This window comes from Procambarus clarkii, chromosome 6 (assembly GCF_040958095.1).
Source record: "Procambarus clarkii isolate CNS0578487 chromosome 6, FALCON_Pclarkii_2.0, whole genome shotgun sequence".
Lineage (NCBI taxonomy): Eukaryota > Metazoa > Arthropoda > Malacostraca > Decapoda > Cambaridae > Procambarus > Procambarus clarkii.
Window position 1 is genome coordinate 10295564 of NC_091155.1, and position 20567 is coordinate 10316130.

General features: G+C 49.3%; 1 protein-coding gene across 5 annotated transcripts in view; it reads left to right on the top strand.

Moving 5' to 3' along the window:
- Nucleotides 1-20121, top strand: part of LOC123752639 (uncharacterized) — a 121211-nt gene extending 101090 nt beyond the window's left edge. For all 5 annotated transcript variants that reach the window (XM_045734679.2, XM_069305642.1, XM_069305636.1 and 2 more), the window contains one exon: nucleotides 18798-20121. In XM_045734679.2, coding sequence (XP_045590635.1) covers nucleotides 18798-19307 — 510 coding nt within the window. In that variant the 3' untranslated portion in view covers nucleotides 19308-20121. The remainder of the gene's footprint in view (nucleotides 1-18797) is intronic.
- Nucleotides 20122-20567: the final 446 nt, after the last annotated feature.

The window sequence follows — 20567 nt, forward strand, 5'->3', positions numbered from 1 at the left end:
TTTGGAGCGGCCCGCAGGCCCCATACTCATCACAGCCAGGTTGGTCCGGCACTCCTTGAAGAAAACAATCTAGTTTCCTCTTGAAGATGTCCACGGTTGTTCCTGCAATATTTCTGATGCTCGCTGGTAGGACGTTGAACAACCGGGGACCTCTGATGTTCATACAGTGTTCTCTGATTGTGCCCATGGCACCTCTGCTCTTCACTGGTTCTATTCTGCATTTTCTTCCATAGCGTTCACTCCAGTACGTTGTTATTTTACTGTGCAGATTTGGGACCTGTCCCTCCAGTATTTTCCTTGTGTATATTATTTGGTATCTCTCTCGTCTCCTTTCTAGTGAGTATATTTGGAGAGCTTTGAGACGATCCCAATAATTTAGGTACTTTATCTCGTCTATGCATGCCGTATATGTTCTCTGTATTCCCTCTATTTCAGCAATCTCTCCTGCTTTGAAGGGGGAAATGAGTACTGAGCAGTACTCAAGATGGGACAACACAAGTGATTTGAAGAGTACAACCATTGTGATGGGATCTCTGGACTTGAAGGTTCTCGTAATCCATCCTATCATTTGTTCTGGCTGACGCAATACTTGCTTGGTTATGCTCCCTAAACGTTAGGTCGTCGGACATCATTATTCCCAAATCCTTGACATGCTGTTTTCCTACTATGGGCAGATTCGATTGTGTTTTGTACCCTGTATAATGTTTCAGATCCTCATTTTTGCCGTATCTGAGTACCAGGAATTTATCACCGTTAAACAACATGTTATTTTCTGTTGCCCAATCGAAAACTTTGTTAATATCTGTTTGTAGTTTATCAATGTCTTCAGCAAAGGTAATTTTCATGCTGATTTTTGTATCATCTGTAAAGGATGACACGAAGCTGTGACTTGTGTTTTTGTCTATATTTGATATGAGAATAAGGAACAGCAGTGGTGCAAGGACTGTACCTTGAGGTACAGAGCTTTTAACTGCGCTCGGACTCGATTTTACTTAATTGACTGTTACTCTTTGTGTTCTGTTCAACAGGAAATTGAGTATCCAGCGTTCTACTTTACCAGTTATACCGATTGACCTCATTTTGTGTGCAATCACTCCATAGTCACATTTGTTGATTGCCTTTGCAAAATCTATGTATACGACATCTGCATTATGTTTTTCTTCTAATGCCTCGGTGATTTTGTCATAATGGTCAAGTAGCTGTGAAAGGCATGATCTTCCTGCTCTAAATCCATGTTGGCCTGGATTGTGGAGGTCATTGGTTTCCATGAATCTAGTGACCTGACTCCTGATCACTCTCTCAAATACTTTTATTATGTGGGAAGTTAGTGCAACTGGTCTATAATTCATTGCCATTGCTTTGCTAGCACTCTTGTGTAGAGGGGAAATGTCTGCTGCTTTAAGTGCATCTGGTATCTCCCCCGTGTCCAAGCTCTTGCTCCACACTATACTGAGTGCCTGTGCTACTGGCACTTTGCATTTCTTTATAAATATTGAATTCCATGAGTCTGGACCCGGGGCTGAGTGCATGGGCATATTGTCAATTTCTCTTTCAAAATGTGCTACGCTCGTATTGATATCAGTTATATTTACAGGTGATTGAATATCATTCTTAAAGAAATTGTCCGAATCTTCCACTTTCATGCTGTGTATCGGAGTGCTAAACATGTCCTCATACTGCTTTTTTAGGATTTCACTAATTTCTTTGTCATCCTCAGTGTATGAATCTTCACTAATACGAATAGGTCCAATACTGGCAGTGGTTTTCGCTTTTGATTTAGCATATGTGAAGAAATATTTTGGGTTTTTCTATATTTCTTGAATTGCTTTCTGTTGTAGTTGCCTTTCTTCAGTCTGATAGGAATGCTTCAGTCTCCCTGTTTAAATTATTTCTTCTTTGTATGGAGAGTCGTGTCTGCTTAAGCATTTCCGTTAATTTCTTCCTTCTTTTGTAATGTCGTCTGCGTTCTCTTTCTACATTTGACCTCTTTCTGCCTTTCTTCAAAGGAACATCTTTCAGACAGACTTCATATGCTTCAAAAGTCAGTTTTTCTATTTCTTGTGTAGGATTTTTATTTCTTAGAAGATTTTCCCATTGAATGTTTGTAAGTTCCCTGTTTATTTTCTCCCAGTTTTTCCTCTTATTATTAAAATTGAATTTATTGAATAACCCTTCTCGCCTATTGTTTCTCTTGGGCCTACTACCATTATTAATGTTAGTTTGCACTTCAGTGAGCTTGTGGTCCGAGAACGTAGTGTCTGAGACAGTAATGTCTCTGATTAGCTCCTCATTGTTCGTGAATATCGGGTCCAGCGTGTTTTCGTTCCTAGTTGGTTCTGTTATCTGCTGACTGAGCGAGAATTTGTCACAGAATCTCAATAGTTCTCTGAACTGTAGTTGGTTATTTCAAGGTTGATTTCCTGCTATAATGTTATTGTTTACTATTCTCCATTTTAAACTGGGTAGATTGAAGTCTCCAAGGAAGACGATATCTGGTACTGGGTTTGCTAGGTTATCAAGGATATTCTCTATTTTGTGGATCTGTTCAGTGAATTCCTCAACTGTTGCATCTGACGGTTTGTATATTAAAATAATATGTAGATTCATATTTTCTACTTTGATTCCAAGCACCTCTACCACCTCATTGGACAAGTTCAGGAGCTCTGTGTATGCCAGCTCCTCTTTAATATACAGACCTACTCCTCCACTTGACCTAATTACTCTGTCACATCTATATAGATTATAATTAGGAATCCAGATTTCACTATCCATGTGGTCTTTTGTGTGAGTTTCTGTAAATGCACCAAATATTGAGTTCAATTCTATTAGGAGGCCATTTCTGGGGGGAGCCCCGTAGCTAGCCCAGGCTGATATGCTAATGTCAGACTTTGGCATCTGTCATGTGTATGGAGTTCTTAGGCCTACCGGGGACCACGGCCAGAACCGGGCCCCCTCAGAGAGGCAAGGGAAGCAATGGCCTATAGAAGCCCCCGTGTGGTTGGAAGCATTCTATGTCTGCCATCGACCGGAACAGGCACCCAGAAAGGTAAGCGCCTCAAAACAAACCCCTATTCTGGTTAAAATTGCTATCAAAAACTGAACTAGTGGATAGAACTCCCCAACCGAAAACAAGCAAACTAGTGTGACGTCACACACCGCCGCGCCGCTGTCTGCGCAGCTCCCCCCTCCCCGGGTGGAAGAAGGGGGAGCCCCAGACCCCCCCGCGCCGGCTACCTACACCTCAGTTCTTGAGGCTGATGCTATAGGCGATGGTCGTGTGCTCTGGCTCCGGTGTCGCTACTGCACTGTGCTTTGCGTGTGGTGTTAGTTTTGTGGGTCCGAGAGCCAGGAGTTATCTTCAGTACTCGGGCTGCATGCGCCTAGGGCTGCCTTCCCTAGGTGCCCTGTAAGTACTGCCCTTGGGGCTTGGGGCCACCTTCCACAGACTCCTCGGGGTCTGCCTCTGCTGGTCTGTTTTACGTTTCGGTTTTTCGGCCGCCTGTTGGGCTCTTGGGTGTTCTGTTCTCCCTTGTTACCGGCAGGTAAGAGGCAGTTTGCACTGGTAGGGGCGCAGGGTGCTGCTCAGCTTGTATTTCCCAACATCGCGGCTGGCTCTGTTCCTTGGGGTTCGCTGTCCTCTTGCAGGGTTTTGTTTTTCTTTTTGTTTTTGCCTGGTGGGGGGTTCTGTCATTTTATTCAGTTTGTTTTTGCCCTTCCACTGTTCTCCTCGGTGGCACCCCCTGCTAGGTCCCCGTGAGTGTACACGTCCCTGGGGTTCAGCTTTAGAAGTTTGCTTGGTAGTTTTGGGTGCCGGTTTGCAGCACCCTGCCTGGGACTACCTGAGCGCGAGTCCTCTTAAAGTAAACGCTCAGGACCCTGGGAATCCCCTAGGGGGTGCGTGGGTCCGATGGATGTGACCCCGGAGTCCCCACTCGCTGTGTGCGAGTTTGAGGGTTGCTCGGTCCCCTTGTCTCAGGGTGATCCTCATTGTTTTTGCCTCTGCCACGCTGCCTGTTGGGTCGGTGATACTTTCGACCCTGAGTCCTGTGAGTGTTGCTGCTTGCTTGTGACTCAATTTACCCAATCCTCTGATGATTCTATTCGGGTACAGGCAGCGCGTGCGTTGCAGTCTAGGTTTCGTCTGTTGCAACACGCTCGGTTGGTTGCTCCCCCGGATGCCCCGGGGCTGCCCCGCTTTGCTTTTCGAGACCCGGACTTGGGGGTGGGGGTCGCTTCGATCCTGGTTCAGTCCACACCTCCTCGTCCTTCCCCTTCTGTTCGTTCTGGCCCCCCCCCCTGCTTCCGGCCCCGAAGCGTCTGAGGGTTTCGGGGTCGGAGCAGGGGTTACTTGATCTCGAGACTTGGGCAGCTTCGGGGGGTGCCCCTTCCGGGGGGGCGGCAGAGGCATTCGAGTCTTGTCTCCCGGCTGAAGCTTCAGGGTCTGACCAGTGGGCCCCCCTTCCTCCAACTTTTCTGGCTGCTCCGTCCATGTCTTGTGGGGTCGGGGCTTGGGGAGAGGACTCGGCCTCGGGTCCTGTGGTGAAGGACCTCGAGGCTGGGAAGGGGCGGACTTGGGGGCCTTGGGCCCCGCTGGACTCCGCCTGGGTTTTTCTTCCCTCTGAGCGGGGCTTATTGTTACAAGGAGTGGGGTTTTCTTTTCCCCCCCTCTGCGTACGAGTTGGATTTGGTGTCGGCCCCTCCCCGGGTTCGGTTCCGAGTTCCCCGGGTACGTCGGTTCCGTCCTTCCGGAGGTTTTCGGCTTATCGCATCCAACCTGGTGTGGTGCGAGCGGCCTTTGCAGCTTACCTCCTGCGTGACCCGGAATATGCCTCGGAAATGGATCCGTCCACGTTCAGGTTTGGGACTTCGTTCCCTTTCTGGCTCCGTAACGAGGTTCCGGAGTCATCCTGGCAAGCAGACTGCCCCTTGTTTGGTCTGGATTCCTGGCATTCCTTCTGTCGTTCCCGCACGCTGGAGTGGCGAGAAGCTTCCACGGTGCTTCAGGTTTTCCTGGGAGGCGAACTTGAGTACCTGAATGAGTGCTTGTTTGCCCCTGCCCTTCCCTGCGATGTGGGCGTTATTCAGCTCCATGTGCAGGTTCCCTCCCTTTCGGCGGTGCTCGTTGCGGAGGACTTGCGGGCCCGGGGCCTTTTGGCTTCGTCCTTGCGGTTCTTTTCCCTCCTGGAGCTGTCTTCGGATTGGCTCGTGGAGGATGTGGGGACGCTTGGGTCCGTCCCGGGGTCCGGCACCTTGTCCTCGGCTGCGCGTTCGTCGGCTGCCTTGTTGAAGCTGTTCACGCCGATTTTGCGGGATGCGGTTTCCCTGTTTTATGGTTCCCGTCTCGCGTGTCGGCAGGCGGTGCTGGGTTCCTCTGTGGAATCTTCTTGGGCTCTGGCTCTTAGGCGTTCTTCACCTTTTTGTCCTCTTCTGTTTGAGGAGTCGGCCGTGGCGCAGTTTATTCAGGCTGCGTCGGCGGCTTGTCGTCCAATGTCGGACTTGTTGGTTTTCCTCGGGTCCCGGGGTGGGTCTTCCCGGAAAGGTCGTGCCAGGGCTCGGGGTTCCTCTCGTCGTGGTAGGCCTCTGGTGTCAGGTTCGGGGTTGGCTCCTCCTGCGGACCCTCCCTCGTCTGGTCGGCGCGGTGTTCGCGCTGTGCGGGGTTCTGGGTCTCGTAAGGGTCGCCGGCCCTTTCGCGGTTTGCCCCCTTGACGGGGCGATGGGGGGGCGGCTTGCACTGTTCGCCCGCGCCTGGTGGCACGATTCGTGGGCCTTTCGTGTCGTGTCTCGCGGCCTGTGGTGGCGTTGGGTGGCCCCCCTCCCCCCTTTGATGGGTCGGGGCTGGCAGGGCAGGTTTCTTCCCCTGCGCTGTCGAGTCGTCTTGGAGTGGGTACGCTTGGGCGTCGTCGAAACGACGTCGTCCCTCAGATGGGTTTCCCGTCTGTTTCCGGTTCCGAAACGGGACTGCGCGGACCTGCAGTTCATTCTGGACTTGTCCCGTCTGAACCCCTGGGTTCATTGCCCCTCCTTTCGGATGACTACGCTGTCTCAGGTTCGGCTCCTCTTGGAGCTGGGAGCTTGGCTGGTGTCCCTGGACCTCCGAGACGCTTATTGGCATGTCCCGATTCATCCACGGTTCAGGGACTAGCTCGGTTTTGTTGTGGGGCGTCTGAGTTACCGCTTTCGTTGTCTCCCGTTCGGGTTGAACCTGGCACCTCGCGTGTTCACGCGCCTTACACGGGTTGTGGTGGCTCGTTTGCGTCTCCTAGGTGTTCGGGTGTTGGCCTACCTTGACGACTGGCTGGTTTGGGCTCCCAGCCAATCAGCTTGCTTGCTAGCCAGGGATTTGGTTCTTTCCCAGCTCGCCGAGTTCGGGTTCTTCGTGAACTGGAGGAAGTCCCATCTGGTTCCCTCTCAGGTTCGGACTTGGCTGGGTCTCGTTTGGGACTCTCGAACCGTCTCCTTGTCTCTCCCTCTGGAGTCTCTCCTGCGGCTGCGGTCCCGCCTTCATCTGTTTCTGGAGGGCCCTCGGGTCACCCGGCGGTTGCTCGAGGGGCTGTGCGGGAGCCTGAACTTCGCGATGGTGGTCTACCCGCCGGGTCGGGTTTGGCTTCGACGGCTGTTCTGGTTCCTTCGGGGTTCCCCCTTCTGCCTCGCTCGCGATCGCAGAGTTCGACCCCCGGGGGCCTTGCGTCGGTTGCTGCATCACCGGTCCTTGTCTCTTTGGGGTTGATCGCTTCGGGTGACTCGTCTGCTGAGTTCTCGGGGTTTGGCTCTCCTGGCGGTTCACGTACGGGGCGTGTCCAACGTCTTGGCCGATGCCCTGTCTCGCTTCGTTCCCCTCTCCACGGAGTGGACGGTCGACGACGAGTCCTTCCGTTGGCTTTGCCAGACGTTCGGGCGCCCCGAAGTGGACCTCTTCTCGTCGGCGTGGTCGCGGCATCTTCCCGTTTATGCGGCGCCCTTCCCCGATCGCGAGGCCGTCGGGGTCGATGCCGTTCGGCTAGACTGGTCGAGGTGGGGGTTCCTGTACCTCTTTCCCCCGGTTCGGCTGTTGCTCCAGGTCCTGACTCGCTTAGAGACTTACCAGGAGAGAGTTGTCCTTCTGGCCCTTTGGTGGCCGGCTCAGCCTTGGTTTCAGGCGCTGGTTGCTCGGTGTCCGAACCCGAGGGTTTTCCCGTGGCTCCGCCTCTTTCAGCAGATCGGGCCGGTATGTCACGTGGCTCGTTCGATCTTCTCCTCGAGCCTTCGCGTATGGGTTTTTTGACTCGAGTCTATCATCATCTCTATGGTGATCAGGTGGCCTCCTTGTTGGTGTCCCACCTGAGGGCTTCTTCTCGGCGGCAGTATGAAGTTTCCTGGCGGTCCTTCCGTTTCTTTTTGCGTCTTCGTCGTGTTAGTTCCTTGTCTGTTCGGGTGGTCTTGTCCTTCCTCTCGTGGTTGTTTCAGGACCGTCATCTTATGCCTAACACTGTCGCTTCGTATCCTGCGGGGCTGGCGGAGCCGCTTCAGCTTGCTTTTGGTATCGATGTTACATCTGCGCCGTTTCGCAAGCTGTCTCGTGCATTGTTTCACCTCCGGCCTGCTCATGCGTCGCCTGAGCCGTCCTGGTCTTTGGACAGAGTGCTCGCTTTCCTTTCGTCTCCTCGTTTCGTTGTGGCCCCTTCGGTCCAGGATTGTTTTTCCAAGGCGCTTTTCTTGTTGGCTTTGGCCTCTGGGGGTTGGGTAGGGGAGCTTCATGCTCTCCTCCGGCGCAGGGGTTTCTGCTCTTTTGGTCGTGGTGATTGTTTTGTTCGTTTGCAGCCGTCTCCTTCTTTTCTGGCGAAGAATGAGACTGCTGCGTTCCGGAGGGGGTCCATGGGTGGTTGATGCTTGGTTGGTCAGGCCGAGGGTGCATCATGTTTTGTGTCTGGTTGCGGCGCTTCGCCGTTATTTGCGCGCCACAGCTTCTGTGTCCGGGGAAGCGCTGTGGGTTGATCCGGTTTCCCTTCTTCCCTGTTCGCGGGTTCGGGTCTCTCAGGTCGTCCGCAGGGTTATTAAGTCCAGCCAGCCTGCGGTCTATCCCCGTGCCCATGACGTTCCTAAGTTCGCGGCTCTTGCTGCCGTCTTTGGGAATATGTCTTGGTCTGATATTCGGGCGCGGGGATTTTGGCGGTCGAACAGGGTCCTGGCTGCTCATTACCTTGTGAATGTCCCTGGGCCTCGTCGGGCCTGTGTTGCTTTGGGTCGGCGGTTGCAGCCAGTTGTCTCGGCTTCGCGTTGAGGAGTTAACGACGACCGCCTCCCGGGTAAGTCCCTCTTTTTTCTGTCTGTGGGTAGTTAGCTCTGGGGAGCCGACGGGGCTCCCCCCAGAAAACCAGCGTTGAATGTAATGAAACGCCATTTTCTGGGTGAGTCCCGGAGGCTCCCCGGCATCCCTCCCTCCCTCCGGTTGGCGTTTTTTCGCGTTTTTGACATCCAGCCTCAAGAACTGAGGTGTGGTTAGCCGGCGCGGGGGGTCTGGGGCTCCCCCTTCCCCCTCCCGGGGAGGGGGGAGCTGCACAGACAGCGGCGTGGCGATGTGTGACGTCACACTAGTTTGCTTGTTTTTGTTTGGGGGATTTCTATCCACTAGTTCGGTTTTTGGTAGCAATTTTAACCAGAATAGGGGTTTGTTTTGAGGCGCTTACCTTTCTGGGTGCCTGTTCCGGTCGATGGCAGACAGAATGCTTCCAACCACATGGGGGCTTCTATAGGCCATTGCTCCCCTTGCCTCTCTGAGGGGGCCCGGTTCTGGCCGTGGTCCCCGGTAGGCCTAAGAACTCCATACACATGACTGATGCCAAAGTCTGACATTAGCATATCAGCCTGGGATAGCAGCTCCGGGGAGCCTCCGGGACTCACCCAGAAAATGGCGTTTCATTACATTCAACGCTGGTTTTATGAACTTAACTTTATTTCTTGATTTTGGTTTTAAGCCTTGTATGTTTGCAAGTATGAATGATTTCCCCCATTGCGTGTCACTTCTGTTGGGCTTTGGTAGTTCTCCCCCCACTCTACCCTGGTCCAGGGTGAGTTGTTTTGGAAGTGATTCGTCCAGTTATGGTAGTAGGACAGGTGTTGTGTGGAGTAGTACCTGTGTGCTTGTTGATAATTTGTATTCCAGTCTTGTGGGTATCTCCCTTCCCCACTGTAATCCTGTAGTGGTTCCATCTGACTGTTCCTCTCTCATATTTTCTACTCTGTTTCTGCCTTCCTCTAAAAAATTTCCAGTAGTGTCATGTTGATCTTCCCGTCTATAACGCTGTGTACCTCGGGACCTAACCAACCACAGATTAGAGAACTACTTAGATTCTGTGACAAATTTTCACTCAACCAGCAGATATCAGAGTCGACGAGAAATGAAAATATTCTAGATCTGGTCTTTACGAACAATGACGACATAATCAGGGACATTACGATATCAGATACCACATACTCAGATCACAAGCTCATTGAAATGCAAACAACCATCAATACTCAGAATAGACCTAAAACATTGATAAAGCGAGAGGAGCTATTCAGTAAATTCAATTTTAACAATAAAAGGATAGACTGGGAGAAAATAAACAGGGAACTTACAAACATTTCATGGGAAACTGTTCCAAGTAATACAAGTCCTACAGAAGGAATAGAAAAACTGACTTCGAAAGCGTATCAAGTCTGTCTGAAACATGTTCCTTTGAGGAAAGCCAGAAAGATATCCAACGTAGAAAGAGAACGCAGACGACACTATAAAAGAAGGAAAAAAATAACGGAAATGCTTATGCAGACACGAATTTCCCATCAAAGAAGGAATAATTTAAATAGGGAGATTGAAGAAATCGAGCGGAAATTGAAACACTCATATCAAACTGAAGAAAGGCAGTTAGAACAAACAGAAAGCAATTCAGGAAATAAAGAAAAATCCAAAATACTTCTTCACAAATGCGAAATCAAAAGCAAAAACCACTGCCAGTATTGGACCTATTCGTACAAGTGAAGGTTCATACACGGAGGATGACAAAGAAATTAGTGAAATCCTAAAAAAGCAGAATGAGGACATGTTTAGCACTCCAATAAACATGAAAGTGGAAGTTTGTCGTGACGCTGAACCCCGGTTCATTCCGAACACAGCGAATACACAACACATAACATCTTGCCTCAGCAACTGTTACTACCACCGTGTACTCCTACACACACCAGACCCTTGAGGCGTACCACTAGGTTTGTACTGGAACACAATGAGTGAACATATAGAAGGTATTTAAAGGCCGTCGGGTTTTGTCATTTAATTACAAAGAATAGACTCTGACAAATAATAACATATTAATTAACATACTCTATTAGGTCAATACACTTCCAATACCCATAGACCACTTGACCTCCGCGGTCACCACTTGCACTCATAACTTCCGCCTAAGTCCCTAATACGGAATGATTACTACAACGCTCCACACCTGGTTAGTCTTTCATTCAATACTCACATACTGCAGACTTAACTTGGTCACTAAGATCACATCAGGTTCTCGCATAGCTGTCTGCTACACTTCGCTGCTGCCACAAACGGAGACCTCGGAGGACTTACTAGTTCAACTTCCACAACCAGACTGCCTTTAGCCAACCATGGCCTCAAACATTTCACCACCCTCTCAAGGAAGGTATAATCCGATTAACCTTATCCCTAGAGCGGTAACCTTGATCCTAGAAGCCTGACGAAGAATAATTCCTCTTTCCAGGAATTATTAATTTGGCTTAACAGCTTCGGTCTTAATCCATTGACCTTTCTTAGATATGTGATCCATAGTCTGTGTACTTAACATGTACTTCCAATCATCATTCGTTAAGTGTTGTAGTAATGATCCTCTAGCTAATAATTCCTACTAACTTGTGGATTACAACAAGTTCCAGACAATTTCTTTATGCGGGATATTCAAACCCCTGTAAATATAACTGATATAAACACGAGCGCACTAAATTTTGAAAGAGAAATTGAAAACATGCCCATGCACTCGGCCCCAGGTCCAGACTCATGGAATTCAATATTCATATAGAAATGCAAAGTGCCGGTAGCACAGGCACTCACTATAGTATGGAGGAAGAGCTTGGACACGGGGGAGATACCAGATGCACTTAAAGTAGCAGACATAGCCCCTCTACACAAGGGAGGGAGCAAAGCATTGGCAAAGAATTATAGACCAGTTGCACTAACATCGCACATCATAAAAGTATTTGAGAGAGTGATTAGGAGTCAGGTCACCAATTTCATGGAGACCAATGACCTTCACAACCCAGGCCAACATGGATTTCGAGCAGGAAGATCGTGCCTCTCACAGCTACTTGAGCACTACGACAAAGTCACTGAGGCATTAGAAGAAAAACAGAATACTGATGTGATATACACGGACTTCGCAAAGGCTTTCGATAAATGTGACCATGGCGTGATAGCACACAAAATGAAGTCAATGGGAATAACCGGTAAAGTAGGACGCTGGATACTCAGTTTTCTGTCAAACAGGACTCAGCGAGTATTGTTCTCAGTGTTCATTTTTGTTCCCTGATCACTGAAAAAATAACAAAAAAATCGTAGGTGGCATATTTTAGCTGCAATAGGGTAGGGAAGTGTGGCAAAAAAGGGGCGTTGGCAGAGCCTTCGCCAGACGAGGTCTACTCCGCCCGAGCTGTCAGACGGCAGTTGCCACAAATATATTATTACCTAATTATTTCAATGTCTCTGATTTTTTCTTAGTTTTTTTGCAGTAATATTATTCCATACAGTGAATTGTGGTATATTTATATTATAAAATGTGTGAACCATCGCTGTACTCAAAATTATGGTGTGCATATTAGTGATTCAATTATTATGTTCATAAAACAATAAACAAATAGTTTTGCTGTTGTTACACTATATACACAGGTTATATATAAGTATTTGCATGTTTTGTACACCATAACGAACTACTAAGTTGGTCTTGTGAGTCAAAAAGCAACGAGGAGTGAAACACCAGCGAGCCACTCACTGCCACTCCCTCCCTCAACACCACCTCACTCACCCTCATTCACCTCCCACAATACTCTTTTGTATTTATTCACTATACACAGACTTTATATATACGTATTTACATGTTTTGTTCACCATAACTGTACATCTAAGCTTGTATGGTGAGTGAAGGCCATAAGACGTAGCTACTCACACAGCTGATCGGCGGCCGCCCTCAAGGCCAGACGCACTAATATTTGTCCTCCAACAATATTGTTTGTGGTGTTATTATGCTATATACACACATTATATATAAGTATCTACCTGTTTTATTCACTATACCTGAACAAATAAGCTGGTATGGTGCCCAGAGACCATAGTGGTTATCAGTAAACACCATGCCAAGTCGTGCAGACGACGCTCCTCCCTCACCAAAATGGCAGCTCCCAACCTACTCCTTTCGCTGTTATCTCACACTATACACACGTTATATATAAGTATCTACATTTGTGTTCACCATGGCGAACCACTAAGCTGGTATGGTGAGTGCAGTCAATAAATGGTGGCCACACACAGTCAGAAAATGACGCCACAACCCTCCCTCGCTCAGCCTTACTCCGTTCGTAGACTTCCAGGGCACACTAGCCTGTTTTCGTATAGCAGTTCCGGCCCATCCTGGTTGTGGGGGGTATGTGGGCTGGCGGGCCGCTGCTAGCAGCTGCCTGGTGGGCCACCCTCTAGTCGGTCTAGCCTGGCCTTGGGCCGGGCTTGGGGTGTAGAAGAGCTCCCAGTACCCATCCAGCAGGTATCGAGCGGGGTTTCTCCGCCGTCGGTCGCCTGGTGCAGGTTTCTGGGCCTGCTGGGTTTTGTCGTGTCTCCGTTGGCCCTGTCTGTGGTCTGCCTGCTCTGTTTCTCTGCCTTTGCAGAAGGGAGTTGCTATTTACATGTTGCATGTTGCGGTGGTGCCTGTTGCTGCTGCTGCACGTGTGCATTGGTGCCGTGTTTCACGGCGGCGTGTCCTTGTTCCTGTGTCCGGTTGTGGTGTGGCACTTTGCTGCTGTTTTGTGCCTGGGTATTGCGTGGGGGTTTTTCTGTCCCTGCCTGATTGTCCACTCCTGGTTGTTCTCCTGGGGTTTTTGTGCTTCTGCTCTTTCTTCCTGCCTCCTCTTCAGCAGGGGTGTTCTGCGTGTGTTCTTGGGCGTTTTTTCAGCCTGTGTCCTGTGATGTGCTTCTTTGTCTCGGTCTAGTGCAGTTGTTCGTACCCCTTGGTTCGGGTACTGTTCTGGCTGCGACCCTTCCGCCTTCTTTGGTTTCCTAGCTTGCCCTGCCGGTTGTTTTTTATTTTTTTTTTGGGGGGGGGGGTCTTGTGATGTCTCGTCGGACCCATCGTTTCTGAACTCCTGGCGGGCTTGCATGCTTTGGGGAGTTTTTCTGTTCGGCAGATGTTCCATCTCCTTGTGCCGCCTGGGTTTCGGTGGTCGCGCCCGAGATCTTCCCGCGGCTCCGCCTTTTCCTGGGCTCGGAGGGGCCATGTCGGGGTTGCTTATGTTCTGCCTCGCGGTCTCGCCTCCGGTTGGTGGTCGGGTGGCTTCGTGGTAGGTGTCCCACCTGCGTGCTTCTCTTAGCGGCAGTATGGGGTATTTTGGCGGTCCTTCCTTTTCCTGCCCCTTCTTAGGTGGTTACTCTTGTTAGCTTGGTTTACTCTCGGCTTGGTTTTCTGGTGGGGGTTGGGGGCCGTCGTCTTGCCACATACTGTCGCCTCTTTTCGTGTGGCGCTGGCGGAGTCGCTTCAGCTTGCTTTTGGTCTTGGTGTTGCTTCTGCACCGTTAGTAAGCTGTCTGGTGCGTCGTTTCACCTCCGGCCTGTTCGTGCGCTGCTTGCACCATCCTGGTCTCTGGTCAGCGTGCTCTGTCTTCTCCTCGGTTGGTAGTGCCCCTTCGGTTTCGGTGTGTTTTCTCGTCGGCTCTTTCCTTTTGGCCTTTGCCTCTGGGGGTCGAGTCACTGAGTTTTCTTGCTCCTTCGGTTTTAGCGTTTTGGTTGTTCGGTGGCAGCAGTCTCCATCTTTTCTGGCGCGGGGTGGGGCTGCTGCGTTCTGGAGGGGTCCAGGGTTTGTTGGTGCTTCGTTGGTCGGGCCGGGGGTGTGTCGTGTTTTGGTGTTCAGTGGCGGCCCTCCGCTGTTGTTTCCGTGCCACGGCGTTTGGGTCTGGAGCGCGTTTTGCGTTGATCCGGTTCTGTTCTTCCCGGTTCGCGGATGATGGTGTCCCGGGTGGTCAGCCGTGTTCTTCCGGCTAAGCTGCCTGTATTCTTCCCTCATGCCTGTGGCGTTCGTGGCTTCGCTGCTCTCGCTGCCGTCTGGGCGACGTGGCCTTGCGGTCTTTCAGGCATGGATTTTTGGTGTTCGTGCGGGGGCCTTGCTGCTCGTTGTTCTCGTGTTGTTCCCATGACTTTTCGGGGCTGTGGCGCCTTGGGTTGGCGTTTCCTGCCGGTTGTCTCGCTTCCGTGGGGGTGTGTGGTGTCCGCCTCCCGGTTCTGTCCCTTTGACCTTCCTCTGTGGGTAGTTAGCTCCGGGGAGCTGACGGGGCTCCCCCCAGAAAACCAGCGTTGAATGTAATGAAACGCCATTTTCTGGGTGAGACCCGGAGGCTCCCCGGCAACCCTCCCTCCCTCCGGTCGGCGGTTTTTCATGTGTTTTGACATCCAGCCTCAGAACTGATGGGTGGATAGCCGGCGTGGGAGGTCTGGCGCTCCCCCTTCCTCCTCCCGGGGAGGGGGGAGCTGCGCAGACAGCGGCGCGGTGACGTATGACGTCATACTAGTTCCCTTGTTTTCTGTTGAAGAGTTCTATCCACTAGTTCGGCTTTAGGTAGCAATTTTCACCAGAATAGGGGTTTGTTTTGGAATGCTTACCTTTCTGGATGCTTGACCCGGTCAATGGCAGACATAGAATGCTTCCTACCACACGGGGGTTTCTATAGGCCATTGCTCCCCTTGCCTCTCGAGGGGGCCAGGTTCTGGCCGTGGTCCCCGGTAGGCCCTAGAACTCCATACACATGACTGATGCCAAAGTCTGACATTAGCATATCAGCCAGTAAAGCTCCGGGGAGCCTCCGGGTCTCACCCAGAAAATGGCGTTTCATTACATTCAATGCTGGTTTTTTCTTATGAGTCCGGGGCTTTGGAGGATGCCTCATTCCCGGGGCCTGATGTGGAGGTTCCCGGGGTTGGGGAGGAGCTAACTTTGGAGCCTTGAGCCCCATTGGACCCTGCTTGGGTTTTCTAACCCTCAGAGTGGGGGTTTTCTGTTACAAGGAGTGGGGTTTTCCTTTCCCGCCTTTGCATACGAGTTAGTTTGGGCATCGGACCCTCCCCGGGTTCAGTTCTGTGTCCCTTCGGGTCTGTCGGTTCTGTCATTCCTGTGGGTAATTTTAATCACATTCTCAACATTCTTGGACATGTATTCTTCTACATCATGTTGCAATCATGTTCAAATCGTATTGGGATCCTGTATGACCATTGGTCACGGATGCCAATGGGCTCCTATGAGCCTCTGTGATTTTGTGCTTAATTATTAAGGTTCTCGAAGGTTCGAGAAGATCTTCAATACTTAAAATATTATTGGAACGCCTGTCAACTTCTGGTGAGGCTTACCTCCAGTCCTTTATAGGACTCATTGGTCCTCTTCTGTACTACTTATCATCCTTTGATAGTATATCTCATTATTTGGTAATCACATCTTCTCTCCGTACTCTGTCAATACATTACTAATAATCATTAAATAAACCTTGTAGGCACCCTCCCCGAAAAATGGGTGGTGCAGCTCGGACCTCATGCGCCCTGCGCATGGGCCGAGGGTGATCGTTTTGTTTATGGACAGTGTGAACATGTGTTGGTGTTCCGTGTCCTTTATCGTTGGTTATATGCAGCTCTCGCTCATCTTATCTCTCCAGTCATAGCCCCCTAGATACTGGAAGAGTTCTGGATATTTTATATGGGGAAAACACCTAGTTCTTTTTTCTCTGCGTATGGGTGTGGGGGTGGCTCGGAGTGGTGCTGCCTCCACCTCTACACTATACCTAATCTACTGCACACGTAACTCTGGACATAATCCACTAGCGATGCCTCCAGAATATTACACGGCTCAGCTGTGACGTGACACGATAGTGTCCTTGCTCAACAGGGGAGATTATACGGTCTGGCGACACTGTCAGCCAGACGCTGGTTCTCGATTTTTTTATGTGTGTTAGGGTATTGTTTGTAGTGGGTTGATTGGCCAATTTGCGTGCATCTTAACATGACTTTGTTGTGTACGTATATCTTGTTCTTCGTTACACTGTGGGGTGCAGCCCTGAATTTCGGTGCCTTTTGTTTAGTCTTTCAGCGACTGAATCTTTCCTTGACTCTGGGCTCTCCATCATTGACTCAGCCAATGCTATCTAGACACTCATTCATTGACAGTTGTTCAGTGCCTGGCTGCACCCTTATAGTATATACTGTACATTGGGGTTTCTCCTCTTTATATATAGTTGATCATTATGTTATCAATTACTACCTAGGTTTTATCAGTTCATCATATTGATTATTCTCTCTCCTGTTCCTAGCTACCGGTGCTTGGACCATATTTAGGGTCTGTTTGGGTCATTTTTACGTATTTTCTACGTAAAAATACTACACATTGTTAGGTAACTTAGTACGTGCACATTGGCTATACTAATGTTAGTGTTAGGTTGGACTATGTACATGTTCAGTTCCCTGATATTGAACAGCCCCAGTGTTCAGTTATAGAACTTGAGTTCATTCATCTTCTCCTTGTATGTTCTTTGTGTTCCTTTTCCAGACAGTACATTGTTTTAGTGCGGTACACTTCCTGACTGGTGTTCCTCATGCATTACTCGGCGACGCATGCATCGTTCTGCCCCGCTGTTTTTTTTTTTTGCTTCGCGTCTTGCGTTTCGCCTCGTGATGCTTGCTTCCTCTTTGGCCTCTGCCTGGGCCCTGGCTCTTAGGTTTTTGTCGCCATTTTGGCGGAGTCTGCGATTCGGCAGTTTCTGCAAGCGGCGGCTTCTCGTTTTCATCCGTTATTGGACTTGTTGGTCCTTCAGGGGTCCTCCCGGACGAGGCGTGTCTGCTCGCCCGGGTTGGCTCTTTCCTGGGTTTGGGTTCCTGGTTCCTTGGCAGACGTTCCTTCTGGTTCCTTGCCAGCATTGGTTTCAGGCGCTGCTTGCTCGGTGTTGCACCCAGGGGTTTACCCATGGCTCCGCCTCTTTCAAATGATCGGTCCAGTCTGTGACGGGGCTGGTTCGGCCTTCTCCAAAGTCTTCAAGTGTGGTAATTTTGACTCGAGTTTCTCACCATCTGTTTAGTGATCAGGTGGCTTCGTTGATGGTGTCCCACCTGCGTACTTCGTCTCGGCAGCGGTATGGGGTTTTCTGGTGGTCCTTCCTTTTCTTTTTGTCTCTTCATAGGTATACTGCGCTTTTTGTTGACATGGTCTTGTCCCTCTCTCGTGGTGGTTCGGGACCGTCGTCTTGACACATACTGTCGCTTTGTCTCATGCGGTGCTGGCGGAGCTGCTACAGATTGCTTTCGGTTTTGATGTTCCTTCTGCACCGTTTTGCGGGCTGTCTCGGGTGTTGTTTGCCTCCAGCCTGCTCACACTCCACCTGAGCCGTCCTGGCCTTGGACAGGGTGCTCTTTTCTCTCTCTTTCCCTTTGGTTTGTCGGTTTGTTCGGTTCAGGTTTGTTTCTCGGTGGTTTCTGCTTGTTTGAGTTCTGGTGATCGGTTTGTTCGTTTATGGCCGTCTCGTATTTTCTGGCAAAGGTTGGGATGGCTGTTTTCCGGGAGGGGGGGGGGGGGAGAGGGTCCCTGGGGTTGTTGATGTATGGTTAGTTGGCTGGGGGGGGGTGCATCTTCTTGTGTCTGGTTGTGGCTCCTAACTGTTGCCTGCATGTGAGGCGGCCTCTGTGGCTCTGGACGTGCTTGGGGTTAACCCGGGTTCTCTTCATCCCTGTTCCAGGGATCGAGTCTCCCGGGTCGTTCGTGGGGTCATTTTGTGTGGCCATTTGTTTTGCTTTCATGTTAAAACGCCTGGTTTTTGCCTCCCGGGTTTGTCCCTCGTTTGTCCTTGGCTTTGGGTAGTTAGCCTTGGGGGAGCTGTAGGCCCCCCCCCCCCAGAAAACCAGCGTTGAATGTAATGAAACTCCATTTTCTGGGTGAGACCCGGAGGCTTCCCGGCAACACTCCCTCCCTCCAGTCGGCATTTTTTCACATGTTTTTGACATCCAGCCTGAGAACTGCAGGGTGGATTGCCAGCACTGGGGGGTCTGGGGCTTCCTCCTCCCGGAGAGGGAGGAGCTCTGCAGACATGCGGTGCAGCTCGTGTGACGTCATGCTCATTTTCATTTGGGGAGTTCTGTCCACTCGTTTGTCTATTTTATTCGTTTTAACCAAAATAGGGGTTTGTTTTGGGGCGCTTACCTTTCTGGGTGCTTGGCCCGGTAGATGGCAGACATAGAATGCTCCAAATCCCATGTGCATTTCTATAGGCCATTGCTCCTCATGCCTCTATGAGGGGGCTCAGGTTCTGGCTCGTGGTCCCCGGTAGGCCAAGAACTCCATTCACACTGATGCCAAAGTCTAATGATATAGATATCAGCCTGGATATCTCCGGGAAGCCTCCGGGTCTCACTCAGAAAATGGCATTTCATTACATTCAACACTGGTTTTTTGAAATATTTAGTTGTGTAAAAATTATTAAATGCAGTTTTTATAATTTACATTTCTACCTATACAGTATATTGTATTTTGATCATTATTTGTTTTATGCAGCACAGCGAAGTCATGGACACGTTAAATCCCTCATCCACCCTGGCATTTCTTGACGTCTGGTGGGCAGGATCAAAAGTTGAGCAAGTTCGCATTCGGCTGAGCCCTAACACTGGGTTGGCCAGGCAATTTGTATTGTTGTGTACAGGCCAGAATGGTCCAACTTACCGTGACTCAAAACTTTTTAATTTTCAAAAGAACACTTCGGGGAAATGTTTAAGTGGTGGTGACTATGAGTATAATAATGGTGAGGGAGGAGCCTCCTTGGTGGCAGACCTGAAGGGTGATTACCAGTTCTCAAGCAAGGCCGGTTCTGTGATGTCATGGTATGGGATATGCAGTTCCAAGGCTGCCCAATTCTACATCAACACCAGAAACTTTGCAAAAGGTGCACAACGTGGTCCTGTTTTTGGTAAGGTAGCAAGTGGACTGAATGTGCTGAGGGCAGCAGTCAATCAAAGTAATATTAAGGAGGTGAATATTGTTGACTGTGGTGTTGTTATGCCTTTTTAGTTCCCTGTCACAATGTCTCTTGTCACATTTTTCTTTGTCACACAATTCTTGTCAGATACAGTACTGACATCATCTCTCACCATCATCTTACTCAGGTTTCCCAAAGTCATGGAAAATCCTGGGAAAAAGACATGGAATTTTTGCTTCTAGAAAATTGCCTAAAATGTTAAATACAGTACAAAAATTTTATTTTATCTTCAGGCAGCTGTTTTATGTTTTTGTATGCTTAGAATTAGTATGGTGTGGTATACCTTTGTCAGGTTTAGATGTTCCCTAAACCAAGGGCAAAGCTGTCCACATAGTTGTACTGGCCCGCACCCAATAAATGACAGAGTGATGCGCAAATCATCCTCGGTGCTACTTGTTGAAATCGGTAGTACTGTATTCAAATTTAGATTCAAATTGATTGTGTGGTTCCAATATCCTCATTATTTTCTGTATACAATTTCAACTTTTCACCTATTTAGTGTGAAAATAAAGAATTTAATCAAAATTTGTATGGAGAAACACTCAGAAATTTGTATTAGTTTTGTTACCCCTGTTTATGGCTTTATTATTTATGTTCTTGTATTACTCATGTCTTACTATTGATTGGGTCCGACATTAACCAGCCATGTTGTTTAACCAAATACTGTAGAAACTTTTGTATAATAAATGGCCAATTTATTGTGTAGATTTTACAAAAAAAAAAAAAAATCTGTGAGCTATATATTATTTTAATTTCAAAAATAAAAATTTTACATATTTATTTTGTTAAATATGTATTTTATATGTGTTATATATTGTTTATTATAATACATGGCTTGAACCTCTGGCAGTGTATTTCCATTAACCCTTAAACTGCGCAGTGCGCCTGCAGGCCCACATCTAGGGTGCGCAACTCGCCTCCGGGTATTTTTATTTTTAGCATTCTATTCAAAATTCCTGCAGCTACATTGGGTTCACATCAGCTTTCTCAGGGCTCTTGTAAACAGACACCATCTTTAAAAAAAATTGTGGGCCACATTCCGGGGTGTGAGAACCTCAGTACCGAGTGAGCAACCAAGGCTGGCGCACGCAGCATTAGCTCACAGCACTGCTGTTCAGCTTGTGACCACAGCATCGCCTAATAATGTAAAAAAAAATTTGGTGAGGGAGGTGATGTAATCGTAGCGTCGTCTGCTGGCTGCTGTGTGATTTCTCATGCAGTGTATGGTGGCCACTGTAAAGTTAGGACACAATACCGGCTTACTTCCATAGGTCTGGTGAATAATACATGTA